General features: G+C 29.2%; 1 protein-coding gene across 2 annotated transcripts in view; it reads right to left on the bottom strand.

Annotated features, from left to right (window-relative positions):
• The window catches only part of LOC145246035 (uncharacterized), a 281,165-nt gene that overhangs the window by 57,164 nt on the left and 202,298 nt on the right, over positions 1-21,703 (bottom strand). For both annotated transcript variants that reach the window (XM_080107864.1, XM_080107865.1), the window contains exons 6-10: positions 15,043-15,214; positions 13,515-13,610; positions 7,960-8,135; positions 6,707-7,037; positions 2,475-2,733 (exon numbers count right to left, since the gene is read on the bottom strand). In XM_080107864.1, the coding sequence (XP_079963990.1) occupies positions 2,475-2,733; positions 6,707-7,037; positions 7,960-8,135; positions 13,515-13,610; positions 15,043-15,214 (1,034 nt within the window). The remainder of the gene's footprint in view (positions 1-2,474; positions 2,734-6,706; positions 7,038-7,959; positions 8,136-13,514; positions 13,611-15,042; positions 15,215-21,703) is intronic.

The following is a 21,703-nucleotide window of genomic DNA, read 5'->3' as shown; positions in this document are numbered from 1 at the left end:
AAGTATAAAATATCGATGTTTCAAACTTTTACTGCCGATTTGTACGGTTCTGAATGCTGGATATTAATGAAGGAAACAGAAAGAAGATTATTAATCATGAAAACAAAGATGTTGTGTTAGACTTTTTGAACACGAGGATAAGGGTTACTGAGTGTACAATAGTCAATATTGTAGTAAATTATTAGTAGTGAAAATTTGGTAAATTGGATTACTTAAGGAGACGGGTTATCAAGAATTTGTTTACATTGGACTTGAAGACAACCAAATTGTAGTCAGCTGGAAAGCAGGCAAATGGAAGAAAGTTCCACAGGCATGCAGTTCTAAGAAAGAAGCTTTGTTCATGGAATCTATGTTTAGGTTTAGGCACAGATAAAGAGTGGGGAAATTTTTGATAGTACGAGGGGCGTGCAATAAGTAATGCGCCTGACCCACTTCCCATAGCAGTAGAGCAACAAAACTTGGTACAGTTATTAGCCTTTCTCTACATAGGAACCACCCAGAGTTATGCGTTTCTCCCATTGTTTGATGCAGCTCTGGAGACCCTTTTTGTAAAACACCCCAGGTTGGTCCTCCAACCACGATGTGACTTCAGAAATCAAGGTTGCATCATCTGGGAAACGCTTTCCTTTCAAAAACAACTTCATGGCTGGGAAGAGGTGAAAGTCAGAGGGTGCAAGGTCAGGACAGTAGGGAGGATGGGGGAGGATTTCATAACCACACGCCCGTGCTTCTGATCTGGCGACATGCGAGTTGTGGACCGGAGCGTTGTCCTGCAAGAGAAGGGTACCTTTGCTGATCTTGCCCCGCCTCTTGATTTTGATAGCTTCTCTTAATTTCCTCAAAAGTGAAGCATAATAGGCTCCTGTAATTGTGGTACCCTTTGCCAGGAAATCTGTCATCACTACTCCGTCCTGGTCTCAGAAGACTGTGAGCATGACCTTGCAAGCGGAGGACTGCATCCTTGCCTTCTTTGGAGGTGGTGAGTCCAAGTGCTTCCACTGCATTGACTGGGCTTTGGTCTCTGGATCATAGTGATGAACCCAGGTTTCATCTTGTGCAATCAGTCTTTTGAAAAACTTTGACTCATCTTCTTGGCACATCTCCAAATTCCTCCTCGAGCACTCAACACGTTTGTGCTTCTGGAATGGTGTGAGCAACTTGGGAATCCATCTGGCAGACATCTTATGCATATGCAAATGGTCATGAATGATAGTTTCCACAGACCCTGTACTAATCTTGACATCTTGGGCTATTTGGTGAATAGTAATGCGCCGATCTTCCAAAATGGCAGCCTCAACTTGACGGAGAGATGCCTCATCAATGGCAGAAGGGGCGACCATGTCTGGGAGCTATTTCCACAGACTTTCAGCCATGTTTGAATTCACAATGCCAGCGTTTTACAAGGTGATATGATGGGGCATTATCACCATAAGTTTCTTTCATTTCATCAAAAGTCTTCTGTGGTGTGCGTCCTTTCAAATACAAAAACCGGATCACTGCTTGACATTCAACAGGCTCCATTTCACACCTGACTCAGTTCAAACACCTGTAAAACAGAAACCACAATTAGTTCAGAGCTGTAATTTTCCACATAACCCGCAGAGACAGAAATCATTGCACATGCAAAATTTCAGCTAGATGAGACAATTGGAAGTGGGTCAGGGGCACCCCCCCTCGTAGTTTTAGCTAGAAAAGTGTTTTTTGTGAAAGATTGGCGAGGTGGGACCATAAATTGGAGCTCAGATGAGCCCTTGCCATTAAAATAACGATAAAGCAGAGACAGGCTCGCCACGTCTCTTCTGTGGGAAAGAGATTGCAAGGAAATAAATGAGCATCCCCCAACTAGGCTACAAATTCTATTTTGAACTCTGTCAAGGCAGGATCAGTCTTTCTAGCAGCTCCTGCCCATATGTGACAACAGTACTCCATCCTTGGATGTTCCTGGCTCTTATATAGATAGAGAATTGCATCAGCAGTGAGATATCTACTGGAGCCGTAGAATGATCCCACTATTTTTCCAGCAATCTTGGCAACAGATTTGATGTACGTGTTCCATGTTCAGATCAGAAGTAAAGGTCAAGCCCAGAAGCTTGTCAAAACATGGAGCCTCCCCAAGACGAGAGTCATTCATTTCAATTGATGCCAAATGGAGATAGAAGCTTGAGACTAAATTGTATTCAATGTTACATTGATCTGAGATAAAATCAATAAAAATCGTCTTCACTAGTATGAACATGTACTACACACAATGACACCATTGCAAAAATGAGAAAAGGCTGACACGTATATAGAAACACTTATTTCAATAAGATGATTAGATTATTAAAATAATATGATTAGATTATTTTGCCTTTTCAAACTACAAAGCTGCTTCATTAAACAATTTGATTCACATGAAAAAAAAGCATGTGAAATGATATTAGCAAAGCAAAGGCGAAAGAAGAGGCGAATAGCACAAAAGTTGGACGACTTACGGTGAGAGGACATCACTACCGTTTTGACATCTGTGAATTCAAAGTCACCATTACTGTCATCATTGTCATTGTTTCCAGCCAACGAGAAGCTGGGAATTGCTTCTGACTCAGACTCAGTAATGTCCATCTTACCACTGCCCTGCAATTCACACTCGACCTCTGTGTCATCCTCGCCTGACCCTTCTATTCCAATTTGCTCACATTTACCGTCTTTTCTTGGGGACAATTCGATCAACTTCAACCACATGGCGTCAAGTTTCTGAAAAAAATAAAAATAAAAATAACAAAGACAAATTAGATATTTATTGAAACAAATTTTTCATTGTTATAGACTAGTTTTACAAGCAAGGCTTTAGAGTCAAGTCTACCCAACTCCAGGGCTTGAAAGGAGAATATATGGATTTATAACTTTCCGAAGATTATTTGTGAAAAAGTTGTGGTAGTTTTGATATCTTTTGGCGTCATTTTATTTGACTTTTTTTTTCTTCTTTCTTTTTTAATCTATTATTTCTTAGTCCAAACTTTTAAAAGAAATTCCTTCCCTCATTTTTCTATCTTCCATTTTTCTATCTTCCGCTATCTCTTCCCTTTTTCGGTTTCCCCTTCCTTTATCCATCTATGAAAACTCTTTAAAAACAGAATGACATATTCACTTATTACTGACAAAATCTTTTAACAATATTTAAAATTACATCAGATGCATTCATTTTATTGCCTTCTTTTACAATATTTTTTCTGTTCCTCCATGTTTTGTTGGATTAATCAAATTAATGGTGAAATTTTAAATATGCAGCATTTTAACTTCTGGTCGTTGCATACTCTTTGACTGTTTAATACTCTTTGAGTGTCAACATGCCATTTATAGGCACTTAATTTCCTTCAATTCTTGCATTAGTTGAAGGTGGCTTGAGGTAAAGATGCTAGCCTACAAAGTCAAGGATGGTTTTGTGACTGGGTTCGAATCTCCCAATACAGAGTAACTATTACTTCCTACACTGATGATTGCGGAAGCATGAAACACTAGTGTCTGTAGGTATACAAGTAAGTATTAATATTTATGTTAAAAAATTTTTATATACATAATACTTTTCAAATAAATATTATATATACATATATATATTATAAAAGGCAACTGTATGTATGTATGTATGCATGTATGTATGTATGTATGTACCTGTGTCCAGATAAAAGTAAAAAAAAACCTACAAAACACCTACAATTATTATAGTATTATTATATTATTATATATATATTATTATATTCTTGATCAACGTTACCTCAGATGAATAATATTTAAAATTTAAAATAAATGATTAATTCTTTGAGGATCAACAGGATCAGGTTTTTTTATGGGGAGATCAGTTTTTCAGCCATTTTCAGTGTAATTGTGCATTAATTTGAAAAGAAAATGCTGATTCCTTTTTTAAGGAATCAGCATTTTATAAAAGAGAGTTGTTTGAGTATGTCCAGCTGGAGAGGAATGGGCAGAGGAGAAAGAGGAGTTTTGGTGAAATGGATAGGAAACAAGAGAGAGGGAAGAGAGGAAGAAAGAGAAACGGATAGAAAGAAATAGAGGTTTTAATAGAAATATGTTAAAGCATTGCTTTAGTCAACGTCAAGTAGCCATGCTAGTAAAATATAAAAATGTTTCTAGACTTTTATAATTTTTTACTGTGCACATTTCCGATGAATATTGCTAGGATTGAATTTATGATTTATATGCTGATGAGGGGATTCACAAAAATTGTCAAATTTCTAGTCGGTTGTGACAGTGATAATAAATTGGAAATTTCTGAAACATATGTACATAAGGATGAATATTGTAAGTGTTGAATTGTTGGGAGCATGATTACAAAATATTATTTACGTCATGAATTTTGTATCCTACTGATTTATGAACTCTGTTTTACTTTAAGTGTTGATCATTGAAATCAAACTTATCTGCAGTATTTTGCTAGAATATCAAATTCACAAGCAGTTCTTAGCCGAACGTATATTCCAGTCAGTGGAAGACATGGTCTACCATTCCCAAATAGTCATCCATCTGCTATTAGTCAGACTCCACATGAGTAACTCGAACCAGTGTATCCACATGATCATGGCATATATTGAAAAAGCAACGACTATCTTTAAATCAGTTTATACGAGACTAGTCGGGAGACCTGATGTTGTCCGGGAGTGAATAATTCTAACAATTCCAGAATCAAAGATTTCCACCTTCCCATACTTTTATTGTCATCAAAATCGGTGAAATCGCCCATTTTTTAGTCAAATCGATTGATTGCTTACTCTAAATGGAGACACATGTGTACAGCGTATCGGGAGGAAGCTTCATATGCCTTCCTGCAGTGACTTAGTTCATAATACATAGTAGTCCACATTGCACTGTAGAGAATCCGCTGTTGATTTTATTAAATTATCAGGAAATAATGGCTGTATTTAAAGTTTAAAATGCAAAAGCCACGTATCATGGTTCAGTTGAGCTCTAAACAGAAACATTAATTTCGAATGCGCCCCTGTCTTATCAAAGAACTGTTTATTTTATGAAATTATTTTTACGTAATCGTTTGAATTAAAGTTAAAAGTACAAAAGTCACGTATCCTGGTTCATTTGTGCTCTAAAGAGAAACATTCATTTCGAACGCGCTCATGTCTTATAAAAAATCTACAGTTGATTTTATAGGTTGGGCTTTTCTGTCTGTGTGGTGATAAAACTTCTCAGATGCACTTGTGGTGTTAGGCTGTATAAAAGTGTTAACTTTGGTCAAAATCAGACTTGTGTGTGTGTGCGTGCATGTATGTATGTGTGTGTGTGTGCACACAGAAGAGTCTCTACCAAACTACTTTGTTATTTTTCGGTCTACACACTTGAAACTTGCTTCAGACTGTGAATTAAATTTGGTTTGGATTTTAGCCAGTGAAAATAACTGCTAAGGGGCCAAAATTGCAAAATTGAAACTTGCGTAAGTCGAACTGATTTGCATCTTTTATGCATGTGCAAATATACATTTAATTTTATTTATACATTTAAGTTTATGCATGTGCAAATATACATTTATACGTTTAAGTTGATTAAGTTGTAAAGTTTTGATAAGCATTTAGTCTCAGCTCATATAATAGTGGATAATGGTGAATATTCAGATTTCGATTTTAGCTGATGGCACACAAGTTATATATTTGTTTTAAACTTTGAAATCATCGCTATATATTAGGCACAATAGAGAATTGGTTCTATAATCATAAATACGAAATCTTCATGAATTAAAATATCATATTTATCTATATTTTACTATCAGGATAGTAATATATATATATATATATATATATATATATATATAATATGTGTGTGTGTATATATATATATATATATATATAATGTGTGTATATATATATATATATATATATATATATATATATATATATATATATATAGTATGAAAATATACTTATAGGAAGTAAGCTATAACGTAAGACACATGTTTCATTTTTTGGAGGAAATTATCAGGATAATTTATCCGGAAATGAAACATGTTTCTGTGTAGCTTACTTGCCATATTAAACACTGTTGGACTAAATGCTGAAAAATTTACACAATATATTATTTTATTATATTATTTTTGTTGTAGCCCATGTCACAATAAATAGAAGCGTTGAGTCTCTACAGTCTGAAGATAGCAGTTTCAATCCTACCCACAGCAGGCCAGAAGATTAGTTAGCCAAAACGTTGTGATACAACAACAACTATGGAAGGCAGTAATTAATGAGGATACAGTTAAGATACTCAGCATTCCTATCCCATCACGATTAATCACCTGAAGAAGGCCAGAGGAATAATGTTGGCCAAAACATGGTGAAGCAACAACAACTATGAAGATGGGGATAACTGTCTGCAAATAAATAAATACAAATTACTCATTTCAAAGGATTCCATTAAAAATAATATATAATCGAATTTTGATACTTATCGGAGGCATTCTGGTACAAAACAGCTAAGAACACTTCCAGACATATCAAGTAAATTTGTGTGAAATTTGTAAAAAATCGGCCCTGATGTTTTAGATTATATAGGGAACGAACACACACACACACACGCACACACACACACACAAAATGCTTTTTATATATAAGTAGATGTGCATGCTTATGAGTATTTCAATTTTTCCTTCAAAATGCCCAAAACGTTATTGATTTTGCCAACTTTGTAGTGAGACAAAAAAAAGTCTTCAGTTTACCTTGATAATATCAGTCAACTTCTGAATTATTGCATCATAGATTTTCTCAACATCTTCTTGCAGCGTGTCAACATCACGTCTACGTCTTTTGGACGCAGGGTATTTAAACTTTGGCATTCTTTTTCTCATTCTTCTGATTCTTTTTCTTTGCATTCTCATCCATTTCCTTTTTGAATACCTGCCATTAATGGCGGCACTAGCATGACCTGACATCTTGTACCATCGTTTCATCATCTTTTCTAATGCCCACACTTTATGAGAATCACTCTGAGCCTCTGCTGACAATTCCAGAATCAAAGATTTGCCAGAATTTATCAAAGGTGGAAGGAGCCTAAAAAAGAATGAACGATAAAGATAAAATAATTTTGATAATATTTGTTTCTTGCAATGCTGAAAACGTTAAATATTGATGGGCGTACGTGTGCCAGTAGATACAGTAGCTGAAATATATTGCTTAGATATTTGTTGAAAAACAGGAAACATTTTAGACAAGGCTCACGAAAGGGATCAAGGGATCGACTTTTCTGTGTTGTGAGAATGAAAGCTGACAAGATGGGCAAACATGACATATGAGGCCAATAATTTTTCTACAAGATCAGTCTTGGTGAGAGCTTGAATCAGACAAGACATATTAACTATGTTGTTGATGAAGCAATAATAATTAAACGATAAGCTTAAAACATAATTGACTCTCTCACTCTTCTATGACCTCTTCCTTTTAACCTTTCATCCATTGGACAATCAAATTTAAATAAAATCAATTATATTTTTGAGAATGTTCTGTCGGAAGTTATTACAAGATAATTAATGTGAGAACTACATAGCCAACATTTTATTCCAGTCCTCAAAAACAGGTAACACACATGCATTAAAACACTGGTTAGAAACGAAGGTATAATTTTAACTTGATTGAAATATTAATAATTAAAAACTGTTAAAGAACTAAATTATTTCATAGGATCATTTTGTTGATGGCCCTATGATGATGCAAGAGTAGAAAAGCTATCCAGCATTGTCTGGGTGGGAGAAATAGTCTCACATGAGTAATAAATATGAGATGAGTCTGAAATTAATGTAGATATGTTGTGTCTAGTATGACGTTTGGATGAAAAAGGAAAAAGCCGATTATCTAACATGATAGCTTTAGAGTACACAACAAATTTCAGCTCCTGAACCAATCCTTGTGTTAATCAGAATGTTCAGATGCATTACAGACATGAATCAGCAAAAAAAAAGTTTAAAATGTCACTTACTTGTCAATTTCAGCAGCTGACCTCAAAACATTTTCTTCGTGTCCTTTGACACGATTAACTAAGATTTGGAGCTTTCTTTTTTCCTTAAAGGTCAATGATTCGATTGTTGGTTTTGGAAGTTGCTTCAACAATGTATAATTCACTTGGGAAAGTTCTTCAAGCCTGAGGTGGCATGACTATTCAAAGAAAGATCATCATTATCATCATCATCATCATCATCATCAATTATAAGAAAACGTGTTTACTTAAACAAATGCTATGGTTTCATATGAAACTAGCTGTGCTTACCCAGTGTTGTCCAGGATGCAATAAAGTCATTTAATTTTTGTTTGCACACTTTAAAACTTAAGGGAGAGAACGCCTATTATATTCTTCAATTTAGAAAGAATTATCCCCTTGGAGGATTTTTACTTTTAGGTGATTAAAGCACCTTATCATATTGCTAATAACATGGTCCAATAATAACAAATAAAAATTGGCTAGTCAGAAGCAAAGCTCTGTTTGTCAGCTTAAATGCTATTATGGTCTGACTTTGAAAATCCAACGAGATAGCTTTTTATATTAGATCAAAATTGATGTAATCATTTTCTTTAAAATGTTTATTGTATAATTCATAGATAATATAATTCATACCATTCAAGTGAGAAATAGAAATAATGGAACTTTTTAAACCCACGGATATCAATTTAAGTTTCTGTTATTCTTACTGACATTTTAATACAACTGTACAGAATTCATATTTCTGTAAACATACCATTGTTTACTCTAAGGAATGGAACATCTAATCAAGTAAGAATAAACTAGTGTTGGTAGCTGAAAAGAAATTGAAAAGGGCCAGGTCTGCAAATTTCATCGTGACACAAGACTTTGTTGGAAATCTGCACAACACATGATTGAGAAACAATACGACTGAATTTCGTCCTTGGTTGCTGGCCGATCGCTCTACAGATATGATAGGCTTTGGTATGTCCATTAGCAGAAAGGACATTACAGGAAATGTAAACCTTTGCCTTGTAATTCACATATCTCCTTTTATTAATATACAAGGATAGCTTTAATTTTTTTTTGGGGGGGGGGGTCAGGAATAGTTATACCTTCTTGCAGATGCACGATAAAAGTATAGATAAAAACAACAAAACCGATTTTACAGTCGTAATAAAATGTGTATAGTTTAAACTGGCTATAAGCATGGACACAAAAACAAAACGACGTGTCATGACTGCTTGAAACATTTCAATATCATGGTATGACACATTCACATTAAAACCATTGCAAGGACCAGAGTGATCTCTCTTTGGGGAGAAATTACATACATTGTTTACCTTTTTAGTGCATTTTTCTGTTTATAGGAACAATATATTTAATTGAATGCTTAATCTATGTATATATGTTTAATTTACTGTCTTAATAGTTTGTTATAAACAAAGTATTAATAAGTGAAATGTCTTTGTCCGAAATGACTTTTTAAATCATCTTATACTTTCTGGCATGTGTCCATATTGTCGATGTGATACACAGTGAATTTTAGTGACCTTCCCACATATGCCAAGAATTAATTTCATTTCTCTACTTATGCGTTGCTAACGATGAAATATTTGATATCCTAATCTTCATCTGTATAACGCAATAAATAGATTCTCAGAGAAAACTTTAGTTTAGCACTGAAAATGTACAACAGCACTTCTCTATGTTTAACTCTTACTCACAGAAGATGTCTAAACTTGAAATTATACTGACGTCTTCCTTCACGAATGCACGCACACGCATCCACGCATCTTTATCTGACATTCAACATTTTACAAGGAAAAAAGTAATGCGTCTTATCTTTTATTCTGTCTGAATGGATCAGAGGGGAGTGGAAATTGTATTGTTATGATGATTGAACTTATGCATTCAAATTTTCATCTTTATGTTGCAGATATTTACAGTGTGAGACTCTAAGAAAGTAATCCCTATCATAGATGTACATCACAAGCAAAAGTGAATTAAGAATGCTGGTGACTATGTGGAAAAATAAATTCTGGATCAGAAAAGGTCGCTCGTTTAATGGTACCATACCCGTCTTTGTAGGTATTCCATTTGTTGAATTAAAAATAAAAGCCTTTACTTTTTAAGCAACCCTTTTATTATATACAATATCTGAAATAGCTTAGTAGTAAAAGCAAATATACGTATTTATTCCTTACTTCATTCTGTCATTACTCATGAAAATGTCTCTCTGACCTACACGCATGCATATATATATATATATATATATGTGTGTGTGTGTGTGTGCTTGTGTCTATGTGTGCATATGTGTGTATATACGTGTATATGTGTGTATGTCAGGTCATGTCATATGCTACTGGTACAATGTAACCCAGTACTACCTGCCTCATGGTCGGGTCACCGACGACTAAACTGGTTCCCCCACCAAACTTGTTTGGTGAGGAGGGTGGCTAGTCTCCCTGAAGGATTAAAAGCAAGACCTTTCAAAGATCGAATGAACCCGATTTTATGGGGTCAACGGCCAACCAGCACCATGTTTGTTGGGGTGGAGAGGGCTCCCATAAGCCGTGGAGAAGGCAACCTTTCTAGGAGAAGCAAATCTCTGATTTAAAAAAAAAATATAAAGCAGGAGACCAGTACCCACATTAAGCTGGTCTGCAGTTTAACTTATTGCTGGCTATCTTGCTCTTGCTTGTTGCTGGATCTCAACATTTTGAACCGAGATAGAGACTTAGCTGTCGTACAAAGCTAAGACTCTGTAACATCATTTATGTATAGATACTCCCTCAGGCATTTGTCTATTAAAATGGTCCTGTGGCGATGGAAGTCATTTTTGGGCTTATGGACTTTAAGTGTCTGAAGGAGTGGCACTCGTCTGACAAGACCTTGCAATCATCATGTGTTTATATGTGTGTTTGTGTGTGTCTGTATGTGTATGTATATGTGTTTGTGTGTGTGTGTGTGTGTGTGTGTGTGTGTGTGTGTGTGTGTGTGTGTGTGTATAAACCCACACATTTCAAGCTCTATTTCATACATAACTAACTCATGCTTTTAATAACGTTTTCTCATCCGTGTATTCTTTTTCATCAGAAATTGTTTTGACATATATTCTTAATTTATATAATTTATTCATTTATTTGTTGACAATTGTCTATAGTTCAAGTTGAAAGATTCCATGGCTGATTACAAAAGAATATCTAGAAATGGGAATAACTTCTAGCATTTCTGGAAACTGATTTGGTTTTCTGATCAAAAGAAGATAATAAAAATGAAGGCAAAGCACAAAGCTGAAAAGTTTTAATAAACAAAAATGTTGAATTCAGTAACTTTTTATGAAAAGTTTTAATAAACAAAAACGTTGCATTCAGTAATTTTTATGAAAAGTTTTAATAAACAAAAATGTTGGATTCAGTAATTTTTTATGAAAAGTTTTAATTAACAAAAATGTTGAATTCAGTAATTTTTATGAAAAGTTTTAATAAACAAAAATGTTGAATTCAGTAATTTTTTATGAAAAGTTTTAATAAACTAAAATGTTGAATTCAGTAATTTTTATGAAAAGTTTTAATAAACAAAAATGTTGAATTCATAATTTTTTATGAAAAGTTTTAATAAAAAAAAATGTTGAATACAGTAATTTTTTATGAAAACCTTTAATAAAAAAATGTTGAATTCAGCAATTTTTTATGAAAAGTTTTAATAAACAAAAATGTTGAATTCATAATTTTTTATGAAAAGTTTTAATAAAAAAAATGTTGAATTCAGTAATTGTTTATGAAAAGTTTTAATAAACAAAAATGTTGGATTCAGTAATTTTTTATGAAAAGTTTTAATAAACAAAAATGTTGGATTCAGTATTTTTTATGAAAAGTTTTAATAAACAAAATTTTTGGATTTAGTAATTTTTTATGAAAAGTTTTAATAAACAAAAACGTTGCATTCAGTAATTTTTTATGAAAAGTTTTAATAAACAAAAATGTTGAATTCAGTAATTTTTTATGAAAAGTTTTAATGAACAAAAATTTTGGATTCAGTAATTTTTTATGAAAAGTTTATTAAAACTTTTCATAAAAAGTTACTGAATCCAAAAAAATTTTGAATTCAGTAATTTTTTATGAAAGTTTTAATAAACAAAAATGTTGAATTCATAATTTTTTATGAAAAGTTTTAATTAAAAAAATGTTGAATTCAGTATTTTTTTATGAAAAGTTTTAATAAAGAAAATGTTGAATTCAGTAATTTTTTATGAAAAGTTTTAATAAACAAAAATGTTGAATTCAGTAATTTTTTATGAAAAGTTTTAATAAAAAAATGTTGAATTCAGTAATTTTTTATGAAAAATTTTAATAAACAAAAATGTTGAATTCAGTAATTTTTATGAAAAGTTTTACTAAAAAATGTTGAATTCAGTAATTTTTTATGAAAAGTTTTAATAAAGAAAAATTTTGGATTCAGTAATTTATTATGAAAAGTTTTAATAAACAAAAATGTTGATTTCAGTAATTTTTATGAAAAGTTTTATAAACGAAAATGTTGAATTCAGTAATTTTTTATGAAAAGTTTTAATGAACACAAATTTTGGATTCAGTAATTTTTTATGAAAAGTTTTAATAAACAAAAATGTTGAATTCAGTAATTTTTTTATGAAAAGTTTTAATAAAACAAAATGTTGGATTCAGTAATTTTTTATGAAAAGTTTTAATTAACAAAAATGTTGAATTCAGTAATTTTTTATTAAAAGTTTTAATAAACAAAAATGTTGAATTCAGTAATTTTTTATGAAAAGTTTTAATAAACAAAAATGTTGAATTCAGTAATTTTTTATGAAAAGTTTTAATAAAAAAAAATGTTGAATTCAGTAATTTTTTATGAAAAGTTTTAATAAACAAAAATGTTGAATTCAGTAATTTTTTATGAAAAGTTTTAATAAACAAAAATGTTGAATTCATAATTTTTTATGAAAAGTTTTAAAAAAAGAAAATGTTGAATTCAGTAATTTTTTATGAAAAGTTTTAATAAACATAAATGTTGGATTCAGTATTTTTTATGAAAAGTTTTAATAAACAAAAATTTTGGAATTAGTAATTTTTTATGAAAAGTTTTAATAAACAAAAACGTTGCATTCAGTAATGTTTTATGAAAAGTTTTAATAAACAAAAACGTTGAATTCAGTAATTTTTTATGAAATGTTTTAATGAACAAAAATGTTGGATTCAGTAATTTTTTATGAAAAGTTTTAATAAACGAAAATGTTGGATTCAGTAATTTTTATTAAAAGTTTTAATAAACAAGAATGTTGGATTCAGTAATTTTTTATGAAAAGTTTTAATAAACAAAAATGTTTGATTCAGTAATTTTTTATGTTTTCATAAAAAATTACTGAATCAAAAATTTTACAAAACAAAAATTTTGGATTCTGTAATTGTTTATGAAAAATTTTAATAAAAAAAATGTTGAATTCAGTAATTTTTTATGAAAAGTTTTACTAAAAAAATATGTTGGATTCAGTAATTTTTTATGAGGAGAAAAAATCTTGGCTAATAATAAGAAAAGAAACAAGTTTTTACCTTTTGAAACGTTGTGACATCTTCATGAATCTGTTCCGTAATATAGAGTCGATGACGGTTTTTATAATTATCCGTTATCAATTCTTGTGTTTCATCCTGTAAAAAAAAAACAATGTTATTATAACCTGGTTGTTATAAACACATGTTAGCATACACTTTTGGATTATTTGGATTATTCGGACTACTGTTCTTATTTTGGATGTTATTCTCACAAAGTTTCGGTCAACCTTATTGAGGTGTATCTTGTCAAACTCAGGAGTGTTTCTGTTGAACTTTAAATTCTATAACGAATTTTGAATGAAACTCTTTATTTAATCCAATATTTGTATAGGAAATGTAAGTTTTTTACATTTTTTTTTAGTTTACAAAAAAAAAATTAGTAACTTCTCGATTTAAATATGCAAAATTCGTAGTGAATAAATATGTTTCTGTTATGTGCATCTATCTGGTCATTAAACGACATCATAGCAAACATCAGGAGCAGCTAATTTGAAGTATTGGTATTTTTGGTAAACATGATAAAAATAGTTTTTTTTCAAATTACTTTATTATTTACAAAAGAAAATCTAGGTAAGTTGGGAAGCAATGAAAGCAAGTATGCTATCATTTTTAAGGCAAGAAAATATTGACAAATTTCTGTGTTTTTATTTATTTGCTTGATTTGCTTAGATTAAAAGTTAAAATTCAGATCCGGTGGAAAGGGGGGGGTAAAGATTAAATCACTTTTCATTAATTCTTGTAGGGATAAAAATTTTACTTTTAAATTCAAACACCCCCAAGAAAGGATTTATGTTCAAGTTTTTAGCTGTTAATGTATTTTGTCAATAGTATAAAAGACAGAAAAATGTCTTTTGCTTCAAACGACTTTCTCTTAAATGTGAGAAGATATAAAAATTTGTGAAACGCAAGATTTTATCTAAAGAATTTAGAACACCAATTATATATGCTATATAATTTTATATTTTTATTAAATGAATAAAGTCAATATTTTTTCGGAACCATTCGACTCTATAGGGTTTTTTTTTTCAAAGAAGACTGGTCTCTTCTGTACACATTTTTATATCTTGTGAAGAGGGAGAAAAGGCGAGCTTAAGAGTTAATTGATTGTTTCCACCTCTGAACCCCATTATCAAAAAGGACACTCAAACTCATTCTAGGACTTATTTTCATGTCAATTAAAATTCGTCTATAAACGATATGTATTACATTGTTTGTCATACACATTTTCTGTGGATGTAAAATATTGAATGGACAATTGTGTTGAAATCTTTTTCAGAGCAAAAATTAACCCACATGTGTGCAAATCTACAAACTATAAATATGTATACAAAATAATATTTCATGCACTTAATTTTGTTTAAGTTGGTTAATAAGAAACAACTGTCATATAAAAAAAAAACATTTGTTGGTGAAAGAATTGAAAGGGAGATCAAACGATCATGTCTAGCCTGACTCAAAGTATCAACAGTTTTTTATCCTAATAGTCAAAAATGATAACCATTAAAAATATTTTTGCAAGAATACTCACGCGAATTTGTCTCAAAACTTGTGGTACCTTCAATTTAGTCATGTTACCCATTTGACTGCTAACATACATCGCTATGTCCATCATATCACCAATACGAAACCTCTGGCTGGAGATCGTCTCGCTAATACGGTCTAATCTGTCATAGTAGTAAGCAAGGTGTCTAGCATACGTACTGAAATGATGAAATGTGTGTGTATATATATTGAGAATAAATAGCATAAGTACTGAAATGATGAAATGTGTGTATATATATATATATATTGAGAATAAATAGCATAAGTACGGAAATGATGAAATGTGTGTGTGTATATATATATATATTGAGAATAACTAGCATAAGTACTGAAATGATGAAATGTGTGTGTATACATATATTGAGAATAAATAGCATAAGTACTGAAATGATGAAATGTGTGTGTATATATATATTGAGAATAAATAGCATAAGTACTGAAATCATGAAATGTGTGTGTATATATATATTGAGAATAAATAGCATAAGAACTGAAGTGATGAAATGTGTGTATATATATATATTGAGACTAAAGAGCATAAGTACTGAAATGATGAAATGTGTGTGTGTATATATATATTGAGACTAAATAGCATAAGTACTGAAATGATAAAATGTGTATATATATATATATTGAGAATAAATAGCATGAGTACTGAAATGATGAAATGTGTGTGTGTGTATATATATATTGAGAATAAATAGCATAATTACTGAAATGATGACATGTGTATATATATATATATTGAGAATAAATAGCATACGTACTGAAATGATGAAATGTGTGTGTGTATATAAATATTGAGAATAAATAGCATAAGTACTGAAATAATGAAATGTGTGTATATATATATATTGAGAATAAATAACATACGTACTGCAATGATTGATGAAATGTGTGTATATATATATATTGAGAATAAATAGCATCAGTACTGAAATGATGAAATGTGTGTATATATATATATTGAGAATAAATAGCATAAGTACTGAAATTATGAAATGTGTGTATATATATACATTGAGAATAAATAGCATAAGTACTGAAATGATGAAATGTGTGTGTATATATATATATTGAGAATAAATAGCATAAGTACTGAAATTATGAAATGTGTGTATATATAAATATTGAGAATAAATAGCATAAGTACTGAAATGATGAAATGTGTGTGTATATATATATATTGACAATAAATAGCATAAGTACTGAAATGATGAAATGTGTGTGTATATATATATATATTGACAATAAATAGCATACGTACTGAAATGATGAAATGTGTGTGTATATATATATTGAGAATAAATAGCATAAGTACTGAAATGATGAAATGTGTGTATATATATATATTGAGAATAAACAGCATAAGTACGGAAATGATTGATGAAATGTGTGTATATATATATATTGAGAATAAATAGCACAAGTACTGAAATGATGAAATGTGTGTGTATATATATATATTGAGAATAAATAGCATAAGTACTGAAATGATGAAATGTGTGTGTATATATATATATTGAGAATAAATAACATAAGTACTGAAATGATGAAATGTGTGTGTGTATATATATATTGAGACTAAATAGCATAAGTACTGAAATGATGAAATGTGTATATATATATATATTGAGAATAAATAGCATAAGTACTGAAATGATTAAATGTGTGTGTGTGTATATATATTGAGAATAAATAGCATAAGTACTTAAATGATGACATGTGTATATATATATATATTGAGAATAAATAGCATACGTACTGAAATGATGAAATGTGTGTGTGTATATATATATTGAGAATAAATAGCATAAGTACTGAAATAATGAAATGTGTGTATATATATATATTGAGAATAAATAGCATACGTACTGAAATGATTGATGAAATGTGTATATATATATATATATTGAGAATAAATAGCATAAGTACTGAAATGATGAAATGTGTGTATATATATATATTGAGAATAAATAGCATAAGTACTGAAATTATTAAATGTGTGTATATATATATATTGAGAAAAGATAGCATAAGTACTGAAATGATGAAATGTGTATGTATATATATATATTGACAATAAATAGCATAAGTACTGAAATGATGAAATGTGTGTGTATATATATATATATTGAGAATAAATAGCATACGTACTGAAATGATGAAATGTGTGTATATATATATATTGAGAATAAATAGCATAAGTACTGAAATGATGAAATGTGTGTATATATATATATTGAGCATAAATAGCATAAGTACGGAAATGATTGATGAAATGTGTGTATATATATATATTAAGAATAAATAGCATAAGTCCTGAAATGATGAAATGTGTGTGTATATATATATTGAGAATAAATAGCATAAGTACTGAAATCATGAAATGTGTGTGTATATATATATTGAGAATAAATAGCATAAGAACTGAAATGATGAAATGTGTGTGTATATATATATTGAGACTAAAGAGCATAGGTACTGAAATGATGAAATGTGTGTGTGTATATATATATTGAGACTAAATAGCATAAGTACTGAAATGATGAAATGTGTATATATATATATTGAGAATAAATAGCATAAGTACTGAAATGATGAAATGTGTGTGTGTATATATATATTGAGAATAAATAGCATAAGTACTGAAATGATGACATGTGTATATATATATATATATTGAGAATAAATAGCATACGTACTGAAATGATGAAATGTGTGTGTGTATATATATATTGAGAATAAATAGCATAAGTACTGAAATAATGAAATGTGTGTATATATATATATATTGAGAATAAATAGCATACGTACTGAAATGATTGATGAAATGTGTGTATATATATATATTGAGAATAAATAGCATAAGTACTGAAATTATGAAATGTGTGTATATATATATATTGAGAATAAATAGCATAAGTACTGAAATGATGAAATGTGTGTGTATATATATATATATTGAGAATAAACAGCATAAGTACTGAAATTATGAAATGTGTGTATATATATATATTGACAATAAATAGCATAAGTACTGAAATGATGAAATGTGTGTGTATATATATATATTGACAATAAATAGCATAAGTACTGAAATGATGAAATGTGTGTGTATATATATATATATTGAGAATAAATAGCAAACATACTGAAATGATGAAATGTGTGTATATATATATATTGAGAATAAATAGCATAAGTACTGAAATGATGAAATGTGTGTATATATATATATTGAGAATAAATAGCATAAGTACGGAAATGATTGATGAAATGTGTGTATATATATATATTGAGAATAAATAGCATAAGTACTGAAATGATGAAATGTGTGTGTATATATATATATTGAGAATAAATAGCATAAGTACTGAAATGATGAAATGTGTGTGTATATATATATATTGAGAATAAATAGCATAAGTACTGAAATGATGAAATGTGTGTGTATATATATATTGAGAATAAATAGCATAAGTACTGAAATGATGAAATGTGTGTATATATATATATTGAGAATAAATAGCATAAGTACTGAAATGATTGATGAAATGTGTGTGTATATATATTAAGAATAAATAGCATAAGTACTGAAATGATGAAATGTGTATATATATATATATTGAGAATAACAAGCATAAGTACTGAAATGATGAAATGTGTGTGTATACATATATTAAGAATAAATAGCATGAGTACTGAAATGATGAAATGTGTGTGTATATATATATATTGACAATAAATAGCATAAGTACTGAAATGATGAAATGTGTGTGTATATATATATATTGAGAATAAATAGCATACGTACTGAAATGATGAAATGTGTGTATATATATATATTGAGAATAAATAGCATAAGTACTGAAATGATGACATGTGTGTATATATATATATTGAGAATAAATAGCATAAGTACGGAAATGATTGATGAAATGTGTGTATATATATATTGAGAATAAATAGCATAAGTACTGAAATTATGAAATGTGTGTATATATATATATTGAGAATAAATAGCATAAGTACTGAAATGATGAAATGTGTGTGTATATATATATATTGAGAATAAATAGCATAAGTACTGAAATTATGAAATGTGTGTATATATATATATTGAGAATAAATAGCATAAGTACTGAAATGATGAAATGTGTGTGCATATATATATATTGACAATAAATAGCATAAGTACTGAAATGATGAAATGTGTGTGTATATATATATATATTGAGAATAAATAGCATACGTACTGAAATGATGAAATGTGTGTATATATATATATTGAGAATAAATAGCATAAGTACTGAAATGATGAAATGTGTGTATATATATATATTGAGAATAAATAGCATAAGTACGGAAATGATTGATGAAATGTGTGTATATATATATATTGAGAATAAATAGCATAAGTACTGAAATGATGAAATGTGTGTGTATATATATATATTGAGAATAAATAGCAAACATACTGAAATGATGAAATGTGTGTGTATATATATATATTGAGAATAAATAGCATAAGTACTGAAATGATGAAATGTGTGTGTATATATATATTGAGAATAAATAGCATAAGTACTGAAATGATGAAATGTGTGTATATATATATATTGAGAATAAATAGCATAAGTACTGAAATGATTGATGACATGTGTGTGTATATATATTAAGAATAAATAGCATAAGTACTGAAATGATGAAATGTGTATATATATATATATTGAGAATCACTAGCATAAGTACTGAAATGATGAAATGTGTGTGTATACATATATTAAGAATAAATAGCATGAGTACTGAAATGATGAAATGTGTGTGTATATATATATATTGACAATAAATAGCATAAGTACTGAAATGATGAAATGTGTATGTATATATATATATTGAGAATAAATAGCATACGTACTGAAATGATGAAATGTGTGTATATATATATATTGAGAATAAATAGCATAAGTACTGAAATGATGAAATGTGTGTATATATATATATTGAGAATAAATAGCACAAGTACGGAAATGATTGATGAAATGTGTGTATATATATATATTGAGAATAAATAGCATAAGTACTGAAATGATGAAATGTGTGTGTATATATATATATTGAGAATAAATAGCATAAGTACTGAAATGATGAAATGTGTGTGTATATATATATTGAGAATAAATAGCATAAGTACTGAAATGATGAAATGTGTGTGTATATATATATTGAGAATAAATAGCATAAGTACTGAAATGATGAAATGTGTGTATATATATATATTGAGAATAAATAGCATAAGTACTGAAATGATTGATGAAATGTGTGTATATATATATATTGAGAATAAATAGCATAAGTACTGAAATGATGAAATGTGTGTATATATATATATTGAGAATAAATAGCATAAGTACTGAAATGATGAAATGTGTGTGTATATATATATATTGAGAATAAATAGCATAAGTACTGAAATGATGAAATGTGTGTGTATATATTGAGATAAAATAGCATAAGTACTGAAATGATGAAATGCGTGTATATATATATTGAGAATAAATAGCATAAGTACTGAAATGATGAAATGTGTGTGCATATATATTGAAAATAAATAGCATAAGTACTGAAATGATGAAATGTGTGTGTTTATATATTGAGAATAAATAGCATAAGTACTTAAATGATGAAATGTGTGTGTATATATATTGAGAATAAATAGCATAAGTACTGAAATGATGAAATGTGTGTATATATATTGAGAATAAATAGCATAAGTACTGAAATGATGAAATGTGCGTATATATATATTTAGAACAAATAGCATAAGTACTGAAATGATGAAATGTGTGTGCATATATATTGAGAACAAATAGCATAAGTACTGAAATGATGAAATGTGTGTATATATATATATTGAGAATAAATAGCATAAGTACTGAAATGATGAAATGTGTGTGTATATATATATATATTGAGAATAAATAGCATAAGTACTGAAATGATGAAATGTGTGTGTGTATATATATATTGAGAATAAATAGCATAAGTACTGAAATGATGAAATGTGTGTGTATATATATATTGAGAATAAACAGCATAAGTACTGAAATGATGAAATGTGTGTATATATATATATTGAGAATAAATAGCATAAGTACTGAAATGATGGAATGTGTGTGTGCATATATTGAGAATAAATAGCATAAGTACTGAAATGATGAAATGTGCGTATATATATATTTAGAACAAATAGCATAAGTACTGAAATGATGAAATGTGTGTGCATATATATTGAGAACAAATAGCATAAGTACTGAAATGATAAAATGTGTGTGTATATATATTGAGAATAAATAGCATACGTACTGAAATGATCAAGTGTGTGTGTATATATATATTGAGACTAAATAGCATAAGTACTGAAATGATGAAATGTGTGTGTATATATATATTGAGAATAAATAGCATAAGTACTGAAATGATGAAATGTGTGTATATATATATATTGAGAATAAATAGCATAAGTACTGAAATGATGAAATGTGTTTATATATATATATTGAGAATAAACAGCATTAGTACTGAAATGATGAAATGTGTGTATATATATATATTGAGAATAAATAACACAAGTACTGAAATGA

Source organism: Euprymna scolopes, chromosome 23, assembly GCF_053919585.1.
Source record: "Euprymna scolopes isolate OS-2025 chromosome 23, ASM5391958v1, whole genome shotgun sequence".
NCBI lineage: Eukaryota > Metazoa > Mollusca > Cephalopoda > Sepiida > Sepiolidae > Euprymna > Euprymna scolopes.
This window is presented reverse-complemented; position numbering and strand designations above follow the sequence as displayed.